We start from the raw sequence: 23,314 nt of genomic DNA on the forward strand, positions 1-23,314 counted from the left end.
GACTTTCTGTTTCAAAAGGAAATGCACTTGATTCACAGCAGATAAACAAGTAGAGCTGATCGACGATGGTTTAATCTTATTATTGGGATAACTTACAGCACGATACGCTTTTCCGGCGAGATCGTAAAAATGTTTAGCATTTACTGACTTTACTAAAGTGGTTGATAGTAAATTATAATTCTATCCTTTTCAAACGATTTAGAGGATATACATTTCTGTAGAATCTAAATAAATGTCACTATTTTTTGACTTCTGATGGTTTGGATTGATTTTTTTTGTAACTAAATATGAGAAACAATTACTTCTAGCTATGATTTTTTTTTTTTACTTGTTGCTATGCAGATACCAGACTACGATTTTCTGCTTTTTTTTCCCAACCGAAGCAGCCATTGTACTAAATTCACCGAACTGGAAAGGATGGCTGACGCGAGGCATATTTGTGTCTCATATCGCTTACGTTTGCTTCAAAGGATACAGAGGAGTTAATTGTTAGTAAAAAGTGCTCACGTTTGTTTATTGTTGTTTAACATTACTGTACACAGGAAACCAGGGTTTCCCGCAGAAAATGTGTTAGTTAAGGCGGTAGCGTTCGGCATGTGGGCTGGGCTAGGGGCGGGTGGGTGGGACTTCTTTGTGTGAGAGACCACAAACTCTGTACTACATTTAACAATTATTTATTTAACACTAAATATAAAATTTAAATAACTCCATTCTCCGAGATGCACTTGACGGCCTTTTGTGCAGCGGAATTTTTTTTTTTTTTTTGGACGACCTAGTTAAGGCGGTAGGGTTTCCCAGCTTAGGCGTACTGCGGGAAACCCTGGAAACTATCTCATTTACTGACATGGGTTAGGTTTTACTTTCTCTCTGCCGTCTATGAATTATCAAGTTTGGAAAGTTGTAGTATTTTAGTGGCAGATTTCTGTTTGTTTTTCTCGTGTCACAGATCGAAGCACCAGCGACGGCCACAAAGTCAGAAGAGTTTCATCGCTGGTCAAAAGTCAACAAATAAAAAAAAAAAATTCTGACTAATGATAAAGAAGGTCATACGTAGAAACCTTGGAAGTCGGTGAGAAAATGTATGGTTTTAAAGGGGTTAAGGTTAAAGCACAAATCTGTAACATGTTTAAATAACAAGACCGGTTGGTCTTTCTGTGGCATGTTTATATCCAGACTATCAGACCTTTTCTCTTTTCCACATTCCTCATCAGCAGAGGCGAGTGTCATGTGACTAATCAAGTGGCACAGAAAGAACGGAAGCTGACGGTGCCGATTAGCTATCTCGGATTAAAAGCGTCATGAGCTGACAAGTCAGGGTTCAGGGTTCGAAGGTCACACACGGACCAGGATCTATGCTTTAAAATCACGAGTCTGATCGGCCGACACGACCAGAGTGCCTCTGCCAGGAGGTTATGTTAACTTCCACTGTTCCACTTCCTCTAACGGTGTTAATGCTGGTGATCTTTGTTCCTAATCGGTATTTCACGTCTGAAGAAAACATCAACCACGGATTGTGTTTAAACAGCATTGAGTTAAACATCTACGCCACCTCTGCCGATGCCTTCGGCGTTTAAATAGTGCAGGAAACGGGAAGGTTAGATGGGTGAGTGAGTGTGTTTCAACGCTGAATACGTAAGAAAAGACGCTTTACGTTTTTTTAAAAGTAAGAGCTTTGTTATTTTGGGTTTTTAATTCCACCAAATCCTCTCCGCGTTCTGTTCACACCCGAGCGATGTGCGCTGAAACAATGTCCGTGTCCCGGTGAGTTGTAACAAGGATCAGCGAAGATTACAAGAGTCTCGAAGGTTGATTATATTATAACGAAGGAATAACCAACAGAAACGAAACAAAAGAAACAAAACTTGCTCAATCTTGATTAGCTACGTCACACTCGCTAACCTTCTACAGAAGAAGGTTCGTCAGAATGGCTACCATTTAGGTCAACAGAGCTGAATAAAATGTTCCCTGACTGATTAAATACTAAGTTGATTACTCATTTAAGTTTTAACATGAAGTAGCAAAAAACTCGTAATAAGGCGTCGACGCTTAAAACAACTTGAGGTATAAACGAGGAGCTAAACTAGCGTGGCGAAAGGCTGTGGCCCGAGAGCGAAGTGATGGTAAAAACCAGGCATCTCTGAGGTAAAGCCGTATAGCGCGCCCCCTCCCCGAGGGTCCAAAGCATGTTTGCGGCCCCGCAGCTGCCATTCAGGTTTGAGCAGACGACGTGGGCCGTCCTCCCTCCCGGTGCTCAGCAATGCTGTGTAACCAGTATACGCATGAAAAGGTCACCCCCCATCCTGTCAGATCTGTGGTATTTAGTGAGGAAAAAACAGTGTGCAGGAACTAACAGCCTTTACAGACCAAACCGTAGGGGTGGAGCGATAGGGCAACATCATCACATCACTGTAAATCACAATATCACATGGGGGGGAAAGAACCTGTGTAGCGACACTTCTGTTTCACGTGTATAAAAATATTATACCTATTAATCAGTTTATTTTTCATGGAAAGATCCCTCAGATAAACAGCGTCCTCATGTCAGGGAAAAGAAACTTAACGAGGAAAACATAAAGCTGATTTTGTGTGTGTGTGTGTGTGTGTGTGGTGAAAACTTTTTCGTTCTTTATTTATTCACCGTTGAGTTCATTCCAGTCTCTTTTGTATCCTTGTTTTCAGTCACGCAAACATCATCTCCACTCCACATCCCCTGTCTAATTATAGCCAGACTTCTTGTCACTCCTCCCCGGGATTTTTTTTCCCCCCCTTCCTTTTCCCTCCGTCCCCTTGAGAGAACGACTCGGGCTGCGTTCTGGACGTTTGAGATTGTGGGTCAATAAGAAAACTACCCATAACCACCTTCAGTGCTCGGTTTTTCCCATACAGCAAGCGTCCCGATACACGCCTCAGAGTGTATCTGGATCCATGCACGTGTCTCTTAAACAATGGGATTAAATCCTCAGTCTGGATTATACGCACGTCACGTGTGTTTTCAAATGTATACGTATACTATAAAAAGCCCTTTCTAACATGTCTGTCAATTTATAGTGTCCACCTCGCTGTGTGTGTGTGTGTGTGTGTGTGTGTGTGTGTGTTTTCTCCTTGTGCGTTGTTCATTGTGGTCTGCAGTAGACCGGAAGCTGACTCGTCATCTCTGCTCCCCCCTTCTGTGTAGGTGGAAGTATGGAGCTGGCCAACCACGGTCTTATCCTCCTGCAGCAGCTCAACGCGCAGAGGGAGTTTGGCTTCCTGTGTGACTGCACGGTCGCCATCGGCGACGTCTTCTTCAAAGCACACAAGGCCGTGTTGGCCGCCTTCTCCAACTACTTCAGGATGTTATTTATTCACCAGGACAGGTAGAACAACACGTCATCACAAAGCCTGACGCTACATACGATTCCGATCAACGTTGGTTTTTTTTTTTCGTTTTTTTTTTTCTTTTTCCGTACATTAAACGTGCTGCTTCCTACTTGAGAATAGTTTTCGCGAATTACGTTTTGGTAAAAAAAAACAACAACAACAAAAAAAAAACACATGCATGCTAAAGGAACAAAAGATGCATTTCAAAGCGTACACTAGCTCCCCCAACCCACCCTCCCTGTCTGATTTTCTCCGTATCACATCCTCTAACACCCAGAGAGAGAAAGAGAGAGCGAGAGAGAGAGCGAGGGCTAACACGTGCTTCCTCTGAGACACGTGAAGCCAGCTATCTAACCGCAGCTATCTTTTTTTTTTTTTTTGAGCTTCTGCTCGTTCTGTGTAACAGCGTAGACTCCCGAGATTCAAACTCTAGCACCGACAAGCAGATCTGTTCCTCGTCGTTTCATACAGAAAAAAATGAGCCATGTACAGAAATAGGAAAATAATCAACGACTTGGTGGACAGGTGAGAGTCAAGCTGGACTCTACCTCTAACATCAGTGTTTTATTCCTCTTACAGAACAGCAGATTGTAAAAGTTTACATTTTATTTATTTATTCGCAATATCACACGGCACCGATATCCGAGTACACCGAGTACTCACATAGACCTTTTTTTTTTTCCTTTCAGAAAACTTCACAACATACACTTTTCTTTTTTACATCAACTTCTTTAAGCATCCTGCGTAAGTTCTTGTGAAGGATCTGTCGCTATAGAAACAATAACGTACGAGAAGGGGTGAATTTAGTGCGAGAGCCGCCGTGGCGTCAGTGCTCGTTATTTCAGTTGTGCCACAGTTATGTAACTAAAAGCGATACGTAATATTTTTTTGTTGTTTTTTTTTTGTCGATTTTATCGTAGGTCCATTTTATGTTCGACTCTGTAGGTGTTTGTTTACTCGCTGAGATGCCAGTGCAAGTGGGTCAAACACCTCAAACACTGCTGGCTCTAGAAAATGACCAGCATATTAAAAATAACCCTCCGACTGCACCGTGTGGTGAAAAAGTGGAGCGTTCGCCACAGGGCCACGAACGCCAACGTGAATCTATGAGACTCGCATCCCCCCCCCCCCAATGTAGAATATTTATAAGTACCTTACCTAAACAATATATTGGTATACGTCGATTATAAATAAGTGTAATTTGATTGGTTTCTGCGTTTGATTTGCTGAGAAGCTTTTTATTGAGTTCATTGTTTTTATTTTTGCGCTTTTTCGCCCTCCAGCGACTGCGTCCGCTTAAAGCCTGCAGACATTCAGCCAGATATCTTCAGCTACCTCCTCAACCTGATGTACACTGGCAAACTGGCCCCGCAGCTGATCGACCCAGCCCGGCTAGAGCAGGGTGTGAAGTTCCTGCACGCTTACCCCCTCATCCAGGAGGCTAGCCTCAACAGCCAGTCTGCCTTCACTCATCCCGAGGCCAGCATCCGGCTCAACACCTCTCTCTACGGCATTCAGATATCAGGCCAACAAGGGACGCAGTCCAGCCGTCTGTCCACCAGAAGGCAGCAATCACCCGTCGACTCGGATAGCGCGGGTGCGCTAAATGGGAAAGGTTCCAGCGCAAACGCGCCACTATCATCCGGGTCCAGACTGCAGCCAGATGTGGAGGTCGAGGCATCGGCGATGAGCAGTAGTCAGTTTGGGAGAGAAGGCTCTGAGGCAGACGCGTCGTCCGGTGAAAGCGTGTCCGCTTTGACAAGCGGGAACCCCAACACCATCCTGCATGTGAAGCCCAGCATCATGAAGCGAAGCTCCTCGTTCCGGAAGCACTACACCTGCCACATCTGCAGCAGTCGCTTCAACCAGCGAGCGGGTCTGAGGGAACATCTGCTCTGGCACGCACAGGCTATGGCACCTCTAATGATGGAGACCGGAGGTGCGACTTCCCCCATACTTCCTGGAGGAGCTGCAACTCCCGAGGTGGAAGAAGGTCTGACTGGCGTCGGAGCAGCCACTCCCATCATGGTGGACGTCGATGTCGAGCAGCCTCTGTCTGGACTGAAAGTTTCTCCACGTGCCGAGATGGCCATCTCGGTTCCTTCCATGGTGGCAACGTCGTCCATGGCTCAGCCTCAAGCTGACACGCCTCCTCCGTCCGACATCGCAGACATCGACAATCTCGAAGGCGCCGCCGACATCGAGCGAGAGGTGAAGAGACGGAAGTACGAGTGCCCCACGTGCGGACGCAAGTTCATCCAGAAGAGCCACTGGCGCGAACACATGTACATCCACACAGGAAAGCCGTACCGCTGCAGTGCCTGTGGGAAGAGCTTCTGCCGAGCCAATCAGGCTGCGCGACACGTCTGTATGAGCCAGGGGGCGGAGTCAGCTTACACCATGGTAGACCGGCAGAGCATGGAGCTGTGCGCGGCGGACGACTCCAGCCAGATGGAGGCTTTGTTCTTGGGCTCCTCAGGAAGGCCGTACAAGTGTAACGTATGTGAAATGACCTTCACCAACCCCAACGAAGTCATCAAGCACATGTGCTTTACCCAGGGCGCGGCCTCGGAGGTGAGCGTGTCAGGAACAGCGGGGAGCGAAGTGAACACTGACAAAGCGGCCAAAGACGAGGGTTTTGATGTGTCTAGTGGTGGATCTTTAGTGATGGCCATTAAAACAGAGGAGGTTCTGGCTGATTAACAAAACATCCATCTTATAGAGACGTATTAGGTTGTTTTTTTTTGATGGTTTGTTTCTTATCAGCACCACAGTTTGTGTGCAGAGTTTATTCTGATGTACCGCTATCTGTGTGTATCAGGAAATGACTTGTGCGTGTTGTAGGACAACTTTTTTTTTCTCTCTCTCTCCAATGAAGCAAGATAGGTTTATTACACCGTGAAGCCCCCCTCCATTTGCTCGGTGTGTAATTCAGGTCACTCAGATGTTGCACGTTGTGGTTTAAGCCTTTCCCCTTTGTAACCGTCAACAGGAAGAGGAAGTAGTGAATCGCAATAACCCCACCTATGGTGCGAATGCTCTCCTCACCGCTTTCTCCTCACTGAGACTCACATCCTCGTGCGATCTGAAAACAGCGTTTCAAAAACATTTCATGACATTTAAAGCAATAACCAGCAGCATGTAACCATCACTATATTCCACTTTAATTGTTCCCATCAGCCAAAGAGTGTTACAGCAGGTTTTTTTCTTCTTTCCTGATTAACTGATTAATCCTGATTTATTTATTTATTTTTATTTTTTATTTTATTATTTTTTTTTTTGGGTTTTTTTTCCACCTCCATCTCTTACCTCAGCTTGTTAATCTATTATAATAAAGTCCAGTGGTTACAATCCCAAGCTCACGCTAGAGCAGATATCTGAATTAAAGTTCATTAAAAAAATCTTTTTTAATTAGAAACAATTATTTTTTGCCAACACAGTTAAACATTTATTTTTTTATTAATTTTTTTAACGTTTTTTTTTTTTTTTTATCGATCTGGAAGCATTATCGTGAAATGTTTACAGATGTGCCATTATTTTTTCTTTATTTTTATTTTTATTTATTTATCTCTTGAGCTGTTACACAAAGGCAGTCTGGGTGTGAACCTACTCGTGTATCAATATCTAAAACTGAAGAGAGATCTTTATTGTAGGAAAGGTTTTTTAAAAGCCCTTATTTTAAAAAAATTTTTTTTTTTAAATTTTATACACAGTACTATATTTACAAAGAATATTTTATATATTAAAAATGTTGTATATTGCATAAAAGTGCATTGAGCGTAGAATATAATCAATTTTTAGCGTAGCATGGTGGAGCGTACAGTACGTACGTTAGTTTTCGTCTGCATACATTTTTAATTTTTTTTATCTTCATTATCTGCTGTTGCTTATCGTTCGCTCCTTGTTCGGCCGTCCAAGCACTGAAAGTTAAGGACCTGACTACTATTGACGAAATGTAGGGTTACAGACAGGCGTTTGACATCCGTAATATTATTAATGTTTTTGTTTTATATTCACAGCTAGACAAATGTACCGAAAAAAGACGTGAACGGTGTGGAAAAAAAAAAATAAGGACGTTATTATTGTTATTTTTTTATTTTAGAACTTGATTCAGGAACAAGAAAATGGGACCGATGTTTTTTTGTTTTAAAAAAAAAGTATTATTTCCTCTACAGAGCCGTGTTTTTTTTGTTGTTGTTTTTGTTGTTGTTTTTTTGTTTTTTTTCCTTTTTTTTCTAAGATGATTTTGTGAATTGAATTACTACTGATTGGTTGAAGTCTGGGGTTTGATGTCTTGCTCCTCTTCACTTCCTTTTTGTCGACCCCTGGTGGTCGCACATGTACAGACATGACAAATGATATGCCATGCTTTTTTTTTTTTTGGTGTCTTGTTTTTTGTTTTTTATACTGTTGCTATGTCATCATATACATCTTGCTCTTGTGTTTTTTTTTGTTCCGAGTTTATTTTCGAGGCAGTTACAGGGAGGGGGTTGAAGGATCTCCTCCCCCCCAAAAATGCACAAACTCCAAAGCGAAGGCAAACCTATACAGTATACTGTGATCTGCAGCACCTCAGGAAATGAACAACTGCCTCAGAATAAACGTGATTTGTGATTGTCTGTAATGAACAATAAACTTTTTTTTTTCTTTTTTTTTTTTTGGTAGCTCCAGGTAATTCCCTGTAACTTTATTTGAAATAATCCCTGGATGGCGAACAAACATCAATGAAAAATGAAGCTACACAGTTGGAATTAATCAATTATCAATTAATCAATTGAATAATCAATTATTAATTAATTCGTGTAGTTTTAAATTTAAAAACATTTTCTAATCACAGTTCGTGTTACATAGCATCACACATCCCTTAAGGCAAGATAAAAGATTTGCTCTTTAAAAACTTACAGCTTTAACAAGTTTAAGGAATCTATTGAACCAGTTGATTCAAACACCAATGAGGGCGAGAAGGTACTTCGCTTTACGACGCAATAAATAACAGCTCTGTCATCTGATGGTCTCAGACATGGTGGCGTTATATTAAAGCCTGCAGAGGATGTTGGCCTTAAAATGGTGTAACGACGTACATTAATTATGAGCCATTCATTTTAAATACTTCATCAGAGGCTTAAAATATGATAAGAACATATAAATGGGCGGTTCAATGTATTCTGTGCATTTCAATAATCCATTAATCTTCTTTCGGCTTTTCTCTTCAGGGGTCGCCACGGCGAATCATCTCTCTCTACTTACTCCCTATGTTCTGCATCCTCAACACTTGCACCCACTAGCTTCATATCCTCATTAAATACATCAATATACCTCCTCTTTGGCCTTCCTCTTTGCCTCCTGCCTGGCAGCTCCATGTCCAACATTCTCCTACCAATAAAAATCTATTAATAATAATGATAAAATAAAGTAAATATTTTGTAAGTGAACTAAATGAAGTTAGCATTGTTTTTTACCTGTTTTATGAATAATTGTATAATTACTAAAAAGTGAAGAATAATTAAACATCTTTTAAAAAACGTAACAAAAACCTTTTTTTAAATAAACGGTTAAATGTTTTAAAAAATATCAATTCAATGTTTAGAAAATATAGAGAAAGTATTTAGAAAATATAACATCCATTTTTGAGAAAATACCTAAAAGGTTTTGTTTAAAAAAAGACGATTAAAAGTCTAGAGAACAAAAAGGTAAACATTTGTTTTTTCCAGAAGTTAATCATCCGTCAATGAAAAAAAAAAAAGACTTTATTTAAAATATTTTCCTATTTTATATAAATATAAATATATATTTTTATAGAGAGCTCAGTAAAGAAAACACAAGCATGGCTTTACAATGCTAACTTTTATTTAAATGAAATATAGACATGGTTCTGTATCCATATTATTAACAGCTTGACGAATAAAAAAAAACAGATCATGCTACATAACGTTGTCTAACGCTCTCATTGGTTATACAATATTACAATATGATTTAAGATACACAGGTATACAATTTGTACAAATGTTAAGGAGCTTCACAGTAATATTTTTGTGTGTTTTTAGAAAAAGCAGAGAACAGGATGCGACCTGGGGGTTTCATACAAGCCGTGATAACTAGAGAACATTCTTCGCTTTGTTTTTATTTTATTTTTTTGAGGGTTTTTTTTTGGTTCCTTGTCTATATTATCAAAATAAAGCATCTTTGCAGGGATCTTCACATCCAAAAAACACTGATAGTCGCTGCTGCATCACTGAGAAAGTGTTTACTGCGTCCTAATAATCAGCAGGATCACAAAGTAATGATGGGAATTTAATGAGAGATGAAAGAGAGATTTTTGTTTCTTCTTAATTCTGTTTGTTTAGTTCTGTTTCTCATGCATCAAAGGCTTCGAAGCACTAAATGAAGTCGTGAATAATTTGTTCGGAAAGATGGAAGCATCACTGGAATGAGTCACATTGTTAGTTTATGATACAGAAATTAAAAATACAAACGCTTTTAGCACGATATGAATAATGTTTGTAAAAAAAAAGGCAAAAACAAACAAACACAAATTGTGAATGCGAATTAATTTCGTTAAGAAAAACGACAATACATCTGGCTTCCTGTAGGTGTCGCCAGTGCACACAGTACATTATTTTTGAATATTAAAAACAAAGCAAAAAACACACGGTAAAAAATACATCCTGTACTGAACAGTGCTGTCAAATCTCATCATTCGTTCACATGTTAAAGATGAAAGCAGTGTTTTACTGATAGCCTGTGCTTAAACACGAGAGAACTAAAAAAAAAAACTTTCACAGTCGAGAAATAAAGAATGTTGTTTTTTTATATATATATATATATATATGAAATATATGTACAGTAGGAATGGAAATGATTATGCTGGCTCTCATCAACACTCTTGATGTTTAACTACGCACGTGTACCATGATTCATAAAAAAAACAAAAAAAACAAAAAAAACAACAACAACCTTGTACGTGGGTGATGTCATACGTTTCCGGGTCATTCTGGTCAAGGTCAGTATGAAGGCGTATTTCAGATATAAATACAATATACAAGATAAGATCTCACACACACACAAAGGACATACACATACACGTTTCTCTCCATCTGACAGCAGCCCTTCATGACACACTCCATCTGTGAGAATTAAATGTCAGAAAAAAAAGTTTTTTAAAGTTGGCTGGAAACCAGACGTTATAAAAAGATGTTGTGGGACGGATGGATGGATGGATGGATGAGTCTCTGGCTCCATCTTCTTCTATATCTTCTAGAGGAGCTTCTCGTACAATCACCTAATACATGCAGCCTGTAAAACAACACACACACACACACACACACACACACACACACAAGTTGAGTTAGTTTGTGACTACCATGCTTGAGCTTCCAGGAAATAAATCAAAATACAATATAATGTTTCTCTGTCAGTCTTAACTCAGAGCTCACGATTTCAGTCAGACATGTTATCATGTCATCATGTATAACTCTGTAATATAGTCTGACTCCCTCTCTCTCTCTCTTTTTCCCTTTCCCTGTCCCTCTCTCTCTCTCTCTCTCTCTCTCTTTCTTTTTTTTTTTTTGCAGGTCTCACTTCCTCTTGGCCTCCTCTCTTCTACCCCTTACTGTTTTTATGACTCAGCAAATTTCACAACAGTGAGAGAAAGAAAGTGTGTGTGTGTGTGTGTGTGTGTGTGTGTGAGAGAGAGAGAGAGAGAGAGAGAGAGAGAGAGAGAGAGAGAGAGAGAGAAAGAGAGAGAGAGAATCCTGCACCAAACCCCCGCTGCACTGCTATAATTCATCCTCAGCTGGTCCACTGCAGTGCTGCATTAGCACTTATCAAAGATTTAACTCACCACACCTCTCCTCTACCTCTACCTCCATCTCATTCCGTGACCATTTCCCCTCCTGCTGTCCCTTCCACTTATTACCTTTACATTTCTTTTCGTGCTTCTGTTTCATCCATTTTTTCATACAACTGAAAAAAGTGTATCAACAATATCGCATGTCGTCGTAGAGCCAGATATGTCACGACCAGAGAAGTTTAAATATCAAGTATGAGGCAGTGTGTAATGCTTAACATGGCTGCTCTGTTACACAAAGTCCTGCCCTTTAGTGAAAAACGACAAATCGCCTTATAGTTAAAGACGTCAATGCCGAGAAAACCTTGCCAAATATCATCTAGACAGCTAGCTACAGTTCACGGCTAGCGCACTTATATTCTTAAGTCAAATAAACAAGAGCCAAACCTATTAAAAGTTACAATAACATCCATTACACCTACAGATACTTTAACTAACCAGCTAGCTAGATTACAGCTAGCAAACTAGCTTACATTTGTGTCTGAGCCTCAATCTAACAGCGGTCAACAAAGACCAGAACAAGCAAAACTGTAGATAGCTTCGTGCAATAGCTAGCCGGCTAGTTATTTGAATGCTAGCAAACCAGCTTGCATTTGTGTCCCTGAATCAGTTTTATACAGAAATGCACCTTGCTAACAAACATGGACCAAACACCACCAAGTCGAAGATGTTTTAAGGTAGAAAGATAGAACAGTTTTCTTAAACTTATCAGATGTATCTTGTCAAAACAGCTCTGTTCCTTGAAACGGTTCCCTGACCACATATGGAGGGCTTTGATAAAGGAAAGAGAAATGGAGTGTGTGTGTGTAGTGTAGCGCATGTGGGGGATGAATTATAATCAGTCTTTCAGCAGAAGTTCATCTCTCCTTTACACGGCTTCCCTTTAAAAGGCAGTCTACAAAGTGAGGGGTCAGGCTGCGGCATTCCTTCTTTGATATCAAAGGTCTCTTGGTTACTTATACCTCGAACAAAAGCTTTTTCATTTCACAAGCCGGCAAATCCACCAGTAATAAAACTAAGGTCCATTGATGTTTTTTAAAAAAGGACTCTGAGGAATTTCGAAACAATATCCCAACTTTTGTTTATTACCTTCTGTGAAAAAGATTCCTCTTGAGCAACACCTTCCAGGGAGTCCAGTTTTGGCAATCTTTTTTTTTTAGAACCTTCTATTGACATTATTTAAACAGAACCTTAGGGACGGACCTAGCGGATTTTAAGGACTACTTTAGCAATCGTCGCTGGTTGTGCAAGCTGTGAGAGGAGGGTCGTTTTACTTATCGCCGCCGTGTAAATCCACGATCGAGTTGCGGGCGGTGTCGCCAAATCTTCTCAGGGAATGTAGCTAAGGAATGCTTAAAAAAATCTATAAATCATGCCACATATTGTCATGTACTAATTTGTATATCCGTAGAACTGTAAGCACTGATTGGCCATCGGGAACAATGGCGATCAGCAACTGGTCGTCAGGAACATCGACTCATGCAACTATGACAGCTAGCCTCAACACTCCGGTCGCAAGTACGTTGTTCTGATGTGGGTTGGAAAGCCATAGCATACACAGTATAGTTGCTAATACCTGGTCAGAACGTCTCTAGATCCGTTCGGTATAAAGACGCTAAACTGTGTAAACTTTTGTGTGTATACTTGATAGAGTGCCGTTGTGCTTTTTGAATTTGATAAAACACAGAACACGTTTTGATGTGCAAACTGTCATGACAATTGAGCAAATGTGCCAATTAGACTGTAATGTCATCTGGTGACCTCTAGGATCTCATTTCCAATTAGGAACATACATTTCCCATGACAACTTATTTGTTTTTTTGTTTGATTGATTTTTAAACCGAACCCAGAAAATCTCGGTAGGTAGAAAAGTACAGAAAAGTTCATTTTTAAAAACATTTCTATATATTTCATATTTGGAACAAGATGCGATACTCACTGGCTCATGACTCTTTAGCAGTCTCTGTGGTGACGGTGTCAATCTCGTTCTCGGTGTCTTCTTTAGTGGCTTTTGGTGACTCCACAGCAGCCGTCTTCACCTCGCTGGCTTCAGCATCTGTCTTTTGACACTCTGGATCTCCGGACACCTCCTGGCCTTTCATTTCTGGTGCTGAAATAACCTTTTGTGCCTCTTCCAAGTCTGTTTGAGGCACATCTTTTGATGGCTCCTGACTTTTGGTGCTGTCTTCTTTCACAGAAATGTCAGAATCTTGCGTTGCACTTTCATCCTTACCCGCCATCGTTGTGTCTATCTTCATGTCTTGGGCCCGCTGACTCTCCTCTTCGACAATCTCAGCATGCTTTGTGCTTTCAAGAGAGGCGGTTTGTACTTGACTGCTCTCCTCCGAAGCCGGTGTCTCTGTGGTTCCACTTGCTTCTTCATTTTGATCTTTTTCAACTTGACATTTACCATCTTCGCTTTCGATGCCGACTGTTTTGTCTTCCTCTGCCTCCTTTTCACCTTTCTTTAATTCAACTTCCTGTTTCACTACATCTGTAGCTAGTTGTGTTGCTTCCACTGAGACTGAGGTTGTCTCATGCTCCTGTGGTTTAATTTCTTCTGCCACAGCTTCCATGACTTTCTCAGAAATCTGAACCGCTTCGCTGACTGGCAATGTCTGAGTAATTTCGGTTGGCTTCTCTTCAGCTTTGTCCTCTGTCTCAGGCTTTATTTCTTCTTGAATTTGTGTATCTACCATAATTTCTTCTTCTGACCCTGGTGCATCTTGTGCCAATCTTTCCTCCTCAGCTGCAGATGAAACCTTTTCAGGTTTTTCTGAGAGGATCTCCTCCACAGGCTTCTCTTCTAACTCTTGTTCCATATGCAATTCACTGAGGTTTTCAACAACATTTTGAAGTACTTCCTGAACAATGACTGTGCTCTGTTCCTGAATGGCTTCTGCTTCCTTCTGCTTAGCTTCCACTTCTTCCTCGTCGGTCTTACCAGCTTCCTCAATCACGGTACTGATGTTGGATGCTGCAACTTCACTGTTTCCATCAACAGAATCACTCACTGAAAGAACCTCAACATCTGTGGTAATGTGGACTTGAGTGAAAATGTTCTCTGTAGCAACCTCACTCTTACCCTCTGCTTCTGTTTTAGAGTCTGAGGGTGGGCAAACACAGACAATCTCTTCTTTCACTGCAATCTCCTCTACTGTAGCGAGGACAGGAATTGGATCTTCCCGAGACACGGTTATCTCAGCCAATAGGGTATCTGCCAGTGATGTCATTTCTTCTGGTACAGTTACTTCTACTTCTACAGATTCTATCTCAACACTGGTGATTGATTCTGAAACATCTTTTAGCTCCTTCACCTCCTCTTCAACAGCAGTAGCTTCAGTGATCTCCACTGTCTGAGCACAGACTGGATGTTCTACAGTTGATTCAACAGGGCTCTCTGCCAACACCTTTGGAGTGTTTTCGGCCACTACTGGTTCCTCGACAATCTCTATCTCCTGTACGGGTGTCATCTCCGCCACTTTGACTGCTGTTGCTTCCTGGATCTCAGTCATCGTATGAACCACTACAGTCTCCTCCATGGTATGTTCCACAGAGGATGGAGGCTGTTCTTTGCATTCAGTTTGAACTTCGTTAACCTGTGCCACGGATACTTTGTCGCCTGCCACTTCAGCTTCTTCTGGTTTTAAAGTTTGGTCCTCTGCAGCCACCTCTACAGACAGTGCCTCAATGACAGCGGTGACAGCTTCCACTGTAGCTTTCGAACGACTTTCTTCTTCTACGGCTTTAATTTCGCTGGTGTCGAGGCCGGTGCAGATGGCTATTGCTTCGCTTTTCTCATGAACAGCCAAGATCACTTTCTCCTCCTTAATGGCCGACTCAATCTGGAATGGGCTTGTAGAGACAACCATACTTTTTGCCTGCTCCTCTGCTACAGTGACAGCCACTGCACTTGATGTAACACTGATAGTTTCTACAGCTTCTTGTAAAATGGCTTCAGCCTTCTTCACAACCCCATCGTCCGGGACTGGTGAAGTCTCACCAGATGTATCAGGTAACTCTGTGATACGTGACAGAGCAGAAACCATTTCAGTTTCCTCTGCTGGCTCAATGGCAGTGACTGCTTCTGAAGTGAACTCTATGATGTCTTCTGCGATCGTGTTATCGGTTGATTTAGGTGTAGCAGCTGTATCCCCTTCCTCTGGTATATCACTTAGTGGCTTTCCTTCAGCCTCATCTTCAGCATTCTCCACAGTAGCTGAGATCCAAGAAGGAGATCTGTCCTCGGCCGATGCTTTTCCAGGAGTGACTGGCGTGACAGGTGTGACCTCGGGTTTTGCCTCTTCTGACTGTTTTTGTTCATCCGTTGCCTTCTCCGATTGTTCGTTATCATACTCTGACAGAGGCACAACAGCAGGTGTGTCAGAATCTTCTTCTGCAGATCCAACATCGGAAGACACCTGTCCTTGTTTAGCATCAGACTTCTTCTTTCTTCTGGGAATTAGTTTTCTAAGCGAGAAGGATGACTCTTCTTTGGGTAGTTCACTGTCAGATGCTGCCTGCTCTGGACCCTGTGCTTCATCAGACTTGTCTTCAGCCTTGGGTTTCTTACGTTGTGTTACCAGCCTTTTGAAGGACTCCCATGTAGAGACAAGCTCTCCTTCTGGCTCTGGAGAAGAAGCCAAATGTTCACGCTCGACCTCCTGTGAGCTTTCAATAGGAGACTCTGCAGTCTTGGTCTGTTCTTCACCTGACTTCTGAACCTCTTCCTCAATCTTAGTTTCTTCATCGTCAGAGTCTGAAGTCTTCCGGGCCCTCTTTTTAGCTGATCCCACACAAATAAGGGCTTCCCAGGATACTGAGGTGTCAATCTTCTTCTTGGGCTCCTCTGTGGTTTGTTCAGTCTTTTCAGCTTTTGTCTCCGTCTTGCAATCAACCTGTGATTCCTCCTTTGCTTCTTCCTTTTCTTCTCCACTTGATTTATTCTCCTCAGCTTTCTCTTCGAAGACAGCACTCTCTGTTGACGAAAGAGTGGCTGATTTTGGCTTGTCTCCAGGGGTCTCATCTTCGCTCTCAGATGACCTCTTGACACGTTTCTTTGGAGTGACTAATTTTTTGAAAGAGGCCCAATGAAGAATGCCATCTTTCTTCTTCTCACTGTCAGAGGTTGCTGCCTCACCTTCGACTTCCACATTGGCCTCAGCCGGACTTTCCTCACCTACAACATGCTCACCAGATTCTTCTGGAGACGAGGCACTGCTGTCAGGTTTTTGAGCCTCACCTGACTCTGCGGATGACTGAACCTGTTCAGCTGCCTGTTCAGTGGATTCTGTTTGCTTTGACTCTGTTTCTTTTTTGCCTTTCTGCTTTTTGGAGGACAACTTCTTTAACCCTGCCCCGGTAAACAATTTTTTCAGAGGACTTCCTTGAGCCTTGGCTTTGTCTTGAACTTCAGCTTCAGTGGTAGCTTCTGCAGATGATTTCTCAGAAGTCTGTTGTTCCTCAGAAGAGTCAGTTGCTTTGCCATCAGTAAGTTTGGTATCATCAGTGGGTTTGATTTCTTCTTTTTCTACAGCAGCAGAGGTCTCTGAAACCTCACATGGTGTAGTTTGTTCAACAGCTTCAGGTTCTTGTAATGGTGCAGCTTCACTTGTGGTCTCAACCTCCACCTTTAGCTCCTCCTCCTTTTGTTCCTGTGGGGCAGATGGAGTTTCCTCTTCCCTTGCTTCAGATTGTTCTGTAGCTGCTTCAGATTTTTCTGGTACTTCAGATTTATCTACCTGTTCTTCTGTTTCCACTTCCTCTGCATCCTCCTTGACTTGTTCTTCCCCTCCTGTGGCCACTTCCTCTTTCTCCTCAGCCTCCTTTATATCCTCCTCAGCAGATTTCTCCATTATTGGTTCCTCTTCTTTAGATTTCTTGAAGCTTGTCTTTTTCCGCAGGTTTGAGAAGATTCCCTGACTGAAGAATCTTCTGAAAGGAGATTGTGTTTCTTGAGATGGTGGAGATGTAGGAGATTCTGCTTGTGGTTCTGGTTCTTTCTCTTTCTCTTTATCAGTAGAGGTTTCCACTTCTTCAGCTGGCTCATCAGCTGGGGTCTTGTCAGTTTCTTCAATGCCATCTGCTTTGGTCTCTGCTGGGGCATCACTTGCAGGGAGGTCTGATTCTGCTTCAGTCTTTGCAGCATCTTCAGCACTGGCCTCTGTCTCTATTTCTGGAGCATCTGGTTTCTTTTCATCCTCAGGCTTGATTTCTGCCGTTACGGGTTCAACTTTGGTTTCCTCGACAGCAGCTTCTGAAGCACCATCCTCGGTTTCCTTCACTGTCAGGAGCTGTACAGGCTCTGTTTTCTCATTCTTGTCCTTCTTCAGGGTAAACTTAAAGCCAACAAAGCGGAAGATCTTCTTGAAACCCACCTCATTGGATTCGGTCGGTTTCTCCTCAGCTACCTTCTCTTCTGTGGGTGTAGTTTCATCTGCACTGACGCATTTTTCTTCCTGCTCTCCATTGGCTTGAGGGGAGACCTCATCTTGGAGGACCTCAACTGATTCGGGGCTTTCCTCTTTCTGGGGCATGGCCTCCGTCTGGCCAACTGTAAAGAGAGGGGGGAAAGATAATAGAAAATGAAGCACTGTTAGAGCCAAAATATCTGGTTTGGACTAAGTAACATTCATGTGAACCACTGAATAGAGACAATAAAGACTAATTCAAGTACATTATATGATTTCTATTGCTGCAATCAATTCAAATAATGTGCTGAAACATCTGCAGGAAATCAGAACTCCACTGCGGTAAAAGACTTTCATCCCCTGTACAGATTTAATATTACAATCTGATCAGAGTTTGATGTTTGCTGATCACATTTGGTCTGATTTCATGCCAAAAACACATCATTTAGAAACCAGGCTTCGGGGAAAAAATTTCTCAATCACAAAAGCACCGCCAAATTGTGTGTATAAAAACAGTGACCTAATATAGTGAACACATAAAAGAACAAGTTACAACCTGTTTCTGTAAATGTTAATGTTCAGACTTTATTATCTCTGGCCATATGGCCACATGGTAACAGGTGAGAAAACAAGAGAAACACACACTGTATGAAATTCCTCCCATGTCTATCTGTGTTTTGACAGGCGTTGGGAGGACAGAAGGAGCCTGTCAGGCAGAGCAGATCTCCCTGAGGCCCGGCTTCCCTCTGACATTCAGGCTTACTTTGGGGGAATGTTCACATCTGGCTTTGCTTGATCATGCTTTAGGATCCAAAACACACCCCGTAACTTAAATATCTCAATTTTTCACACATGGATATCACATGACTTGACTTATTACTGATAGACATGTTAATATTTATTTATCTGGAATTGATCAGCAAATCGGTCGTTTTAAATCTTACCGTTAGGACTGGGAGATTTCTCCAGAACACATCCTAGCCTTGGGTCATTAAATAACTTCACTTCATCACTAAAACCTCGTTCCACACAGCGATATAAACTAGTGTATTATTATTATTTTTTTTTTTTCACATTCATGGCATGTTTCAAATTTAGCATAAAAGGGATTCCAGATCTGATAAAAAATAAATGAAATAATACCAAGCTAAGACACCAACATTTATCAACAACAAGCTAAGTCTAAGAAGCCTGGAAGATGTCATTCGACTTCCTTTACTACACAAGAACCCATCCCCCAGAGAGAGAGAGAGAGAGAGAGAGAGAGAGAGAGAGAGAGAGAGAGAGAGAGAGAGAGAGAGGAGAGGGGGGGAAGAGAGAAAGAGGGAGGGAGAGAAAAGAGAGAGAGACAAAGAAGAATAGAGAGAGAGAAAGGAGAGAGAGAAAGAGAAATAGAGAGAGAGGGGAGAAAGGGGGGAAGAGAGAGAGAGAGACAAGAGAGGAGGGGGGGAGAGAGAGAAAAGACGAGACGAGAAGGGAGGGAGGATGGGGGGAAGCAGAGAGGGAGGAAGAGGAAAGAGAAAGGAAAGAGAGAGAAGAGAGGAAATAAACGAGAGGGAGAGGAGAAATAAAGAGAGGAGAGAGACAATAAGAGGAGGAGAGAGAGAGAGAAGAGACAATAGAGAGAGAGAAAGACGAGAAGAAGTAAGAGGAGCAGAGAGATAGGAGACTGAGAGAGAGAGAGAAATAGAGAGAGAGTGTGTTCAGCCAGGAAAGCATGCATTGTTTTGCCCCAGTTCTTTCACAATGCCCCTCTGGCTCCTACTGGATGGGGCCCCATTCTGTTGTCGGTCTGAGACTTTAAATAACAGGGCAAAATCACTGCATGTACAACCGAAAATAAAAAACAGCACAAGACAGATCCGTGAAAAAAAAAGACTGATAGGAAAATTGCGATCTCAGCACGATGGGGATCGAGGGGACAAGTAGTGCTGTCGAATGGCAGCATTATAATATGCATGAGTATAAACTGGGGCTATCTGGGTGTTTCTCAGTGGTATTGTTGGACTGGTACTTACACTGTGATGCTGTGATCCCTGCAATTGTTAGGCAAATTACTGCAGAGAAAAGCAACACCTCTTAAACACTTGGGTTCAGGGGAAACCATTAGAAGGCATTTAAGACTCTGAGATGAATAACCAAACTTGCCACAAGGAGTTCGTTTGTGTGTGTGTGTGTGTGTGTGTGTGTGTGTGTGTGTGTGTGTGTGTGTGTGTGTGTGTGTGTGTGTGAAGCCCCTTGTCGTACCACATCTGCTGCTGTCTCTAAAGCGTCTCTGAATGAAACCCGAGCTAAGGAATCCGATCCTCGCTCTTGTTTGCGCCCGGCTCCTATAGTGTGCTCGACGGATTGTCTTTAAAAGAAAAGTGGGAGGGGGAGGGGAGGTGTTATCCGAACTCTCGGTGGGATAATGGACTAAATTTTCCACACGGGTTGCGGGTGAAGGGTGCTTCAACTTATCACATGCCCTCCCTCCCTCCACCCCTCCCGCTTTTGTTTGTCATGTTTGGCAAACAGATGCATGAAACTGGAGGCTATTAATTAGTGGAACTGTTGTTTGAAAGGGGGGGGGGGCAAGCTTGAGGTTTGGTGTAGCTGTGCAAACATTACACTGTTTATCTACTCCCCTCCACCCACGGAGACCCACGGACCTTTAACACCACCCCGACTCAGATGACTGTACCCCATTCCAACAATGCACTGAATGACCACACCCCATTCTACCGAAACTCGGTCCTGCTTCTAAAAGCCACAAGAAGTGACTGTAATCATGAATAACACCAAACACCGAAGGTCATTCAACCACAAAGCAGCTCGACACTGGAAACGTCGCTCGATTCGAGCCGACTTTTTCCGATAAACGATACGAAATACCGAAGAGCGAATGACGACACGGCAAAGACATCATCGGAAGCGACGATTTGTTGCTTGATAGGAAGCGACCTTGTGTAATCTACGAAAGCTCCTCATATGTCCACCAGCCAATGTAGCTCTAAAGACATAGCTATAGCTATATAGAACATTCACAGATGGTTCATATTTATTATATTTTACAGTTTACCTCAAGTTATCAACCTCAATCACGCTTTATTTACGCTACTTCCTTTGCAAAAGGTTGTAAATTCCATATCCCCACCCCACACCACCCGCCGGGACGCCACCGAGGGACCCTGACCAAGATCTGAAGAGCTTAAAGAAAAACTCATTAAAATTCCAAAGCCCACCAGCTCCAGCCCTTCTCTTTTGAAGTGTGTATAGTATGGCCATATTTACAGCCTACGCTCGCGAGATACGCTTTCCTCCTTCTACACGTTACGCTCTGGATAACAAGGTGAGGTGAGGAACGTGCGCTCCAGATCGCTCTTCTGGAGCCGAGGCTTTTCATGAATGGACGATGGGGCGTTAACACTCAACTCAGGCCTTAGCGTCTGATCTGAAAGACCTGAATGTGACAAACTCCACGCACATGTTCAAAAGCTGGAAATGAAAAGATTCTTTAAAAAAAAAAAATCTTAAAAAAAAAAAAATTATTATACTTGTGATATTTAACATCACAGTAACATGCAAGATTTGTAATAAATAAATAAATAAACAAACAGATAGATAGATAGATAGATAGATAGATAGATAGATAGATAGATAGATAGATAGATAGATAGATAGATAAATAAAAAAGTTTTACACCGTTTTTTTTTTTGTTGTTTTTTTTTTAACTATTGAAATCTCATATGTAAAACTTATAGTAATGTCCTGTAGTTAGAAGTGTTTATGTATGTTGTACTGACGGTAAACAAAGAAGGACCAAGAGGTCGATACCGGAGCTGTAAATGATGTACTAAATCACACACACACACACACACACACACACACACACACACACACAACCACACCCTCACATTACGCTTTCCGAGCCTCACCTGACTCTTCTCACTACATTCTACGAGTTTTGACTCCAAACCCAGTAAAAACCTTCCCTAAAGACACCGTATCCATAAGCAATTTATAAAAATCCAACAAACAGCTGGTGCTTAACAGATAAAGCGCTTCAGAATCCATCGCAAGCTCCGACAACAGGTGATGACCGACATTTCATAAAACGTGAACGGATTTATCTTCTGAAACAAAAAAAAAGTCTTACCTGTTAAAGTTATCGTCCCAAGCATTTGCAAAAGTTCTCCCCAAAAAAAAAAAAAAATCAACGTCTCTGATAATTAATAAAAAAAGAAGCTGTTGGTTTGTTTTAAGTAGTAGTTACAGAGTCTTCTCTCTCTCTCTCTCTCTCTCTCTCTCTTTCGTGAGCTCTCATGGAGGCCGCGCGTCTCCTCGTCTCTGTTTCTGGGTTACAATGGGCAGGACAGGAGGGAGACTCACAAATTTCAACCCACGCTGACACCCAGGCCCCGACGTTGGACCTCCCCTCTGTTCCTTCCCCCACCCAACTTTCAGCTGTCCGATGCCCTTCTCTCTGAATAGAGCTTCCTTTTCCTCTCCCCTCTCTTCCTTCACCATTCCCATTCTCACATGCTTCACTTTTCTTTCTTTCCTCCTTCCTCTCTCTCTCTCTCTCTCTCTCTCTCTCTCTCTCCATGAAACGACAAGGTCAGAGAAATGTCAGGACATCAAATTCCATACATACCAGAACGGAGCGTAACGAGTAGATCTTCATGTACACAGATTTAACTACATTCTCCTCCCCCGCTCTTTCCCTCTTTCACCCCCCTCTCCCTCTATACGTCGTCCTTTCTCTCTTCAGTAATAAAAGTTTCCTTCCGTCCTCTCACGTACGATGGCTCTAACGTTACAGGAATGCTCGCTGAGATGCTCTCCGTCTGTAGATCTCTGGCACTCGCTCTAGGAATCCGCTCGAAGCCTCGACAGACTACGAAGCACTAAAGCATTACAGATATATTTCCTTCATCCTGTCAGTCCATTTACTTACAAACTGACAGAGCTTTCCTAAGACAAACCGTATACGCATGTTCGTTTACGTCATTCTGACGCAGACCAGCAACACCACCACTGACACTAAGCTTTCTTAATAGATTTATTTGCTTTATGTTTTTTTCCCCCGAGTCAGAAATAACTGCATCTGAGACGAGATCGAACGGACGCAATGCAAACTGTGATCTATGAATCACTGCTTTCTAAAAACTTTTGATATGGATTACTTTTATAAAATCTATGGTATCAGTCGATGCTCTCGTCGATTGATGAAGCATCCGGAACCGACTTCTCCAAACAGAGCTAAAGTTTCTTCCCAATAAATTAAGAATAACAAAAATAATATAAAAGATCTGAATATTTATGGGGACACGGTGACTTAGTGGTTAGCACGTTCGCCTCACACCTCCAGGGTTGGGGGTTCGATTCCCGCCTCTGCCTTGTGTGTGTGGAGTTTGCATGTTCTCCCCGTGCCTCGGGGGTTTCCTCCGGGTACTCCGGTTTCCTCCCCCGGTCCAAAGACATGCATGGTAGTTTGATTGGCATCTCTGGAAAATTTGTCCGTAGTGTGTGAGTGAATGAGAGTGTGTGTGTGCCCTGTGATGGGTTGGCACTCCGTCCAGGGTGTATCCTGCCTCGATGCCCGATGACGCCTGAGATAGGCACAGGCTCCCCGCGAGAAGTTCGGATAAGCGGTAGAAAATGAATGAATGAATGAATGAATGAATGAATATTTATTCCTTCATTCACTCATCAT

General features: G+C 42.3%; 2 protein-coding genes across 8 annotated transcripts in view; one reads left to right on the plus strand and one right to left on the minus strand.

Annotated features, from left to right (window-relative positions):
• The window catches only part of zbtb2b (zinc finger and BTB domain containing 2b), a 9,810-nt gene extending 1,798 nt beyond the window's left edge, over positions 1 to 8,012 (plus strand). For all 5 annotated transcript variants that reach the window (XM_027163584.2, XM_047801882.1, XM_027163586.2 and 2 more), the window contains 2 exons: positions 3,176 to 3,356; positions 4,644 to 8,012. In XM_027163584.2, coding sequence (XP_027019385.1) covers positions 3,184 to 3,356; positions 4,644 to 6,063 — 1,593 coding nt within the window. In that variant the 5' untranslated portion in view covers positions 3,176 to 3,183 and the 3' untranslated portion in view covers positions 6,064 to 8,012. The remainder of the gene's footprint in view (positions 1 to 3,175; positions 3,357 to 4,643) is intronic.
• A 1,173-nt stretch (positions 8,013 to 9,185) lies between these two features.
• Positions 9,186 to 23,314, minus strand: part of akap12b (A kinase (PRKA) anchor protein 12b) — a 62,788-nt gene continuing 48,659 nt past the window's right edge. For 2 of the 3 annotated variants that reach the window (XM_027163573.2, XM_027163572.2), the window contains exons 3-4: positions 13,146 to 17,759; positions 9,186 to 10,653 (exon numbers count right to left, since the gene is read on the minus strand). In XM_027163573.2, coding sequence (XP_027019374.2) covers positions 13,150 to 17,759 — 4,610 coding nt within the window. In that variant the 3' untranslated portion in view covers positions 9,186 to 10,653; positions 13,146 to 13,149. Of the gene's footprint in view, positions 10,654 to 13,145; positions 17,760 to 21,754; positions 21,994 to 23,314 lie in introns of those variants that run through there. The other variant, XM_027163574.2, reaches the window with a different exon arrangement.

Source organism: Tachysurus fulvidraco, chromosome 16 (genome assembly GCF_022655615.1).
Source record: "Tachysurus fulvidraco isolate hzauxx_2018 chromosome 16, HZAU_PFXX_2.0, whole genome shotgun sequence".
Taxonomy (NCBI): Eukaryota; Metazoa; Chordata; class Actinopteri; order Siluriformes; family Bagridae; genus Tachysurus; species Tachysurus fulvidraco.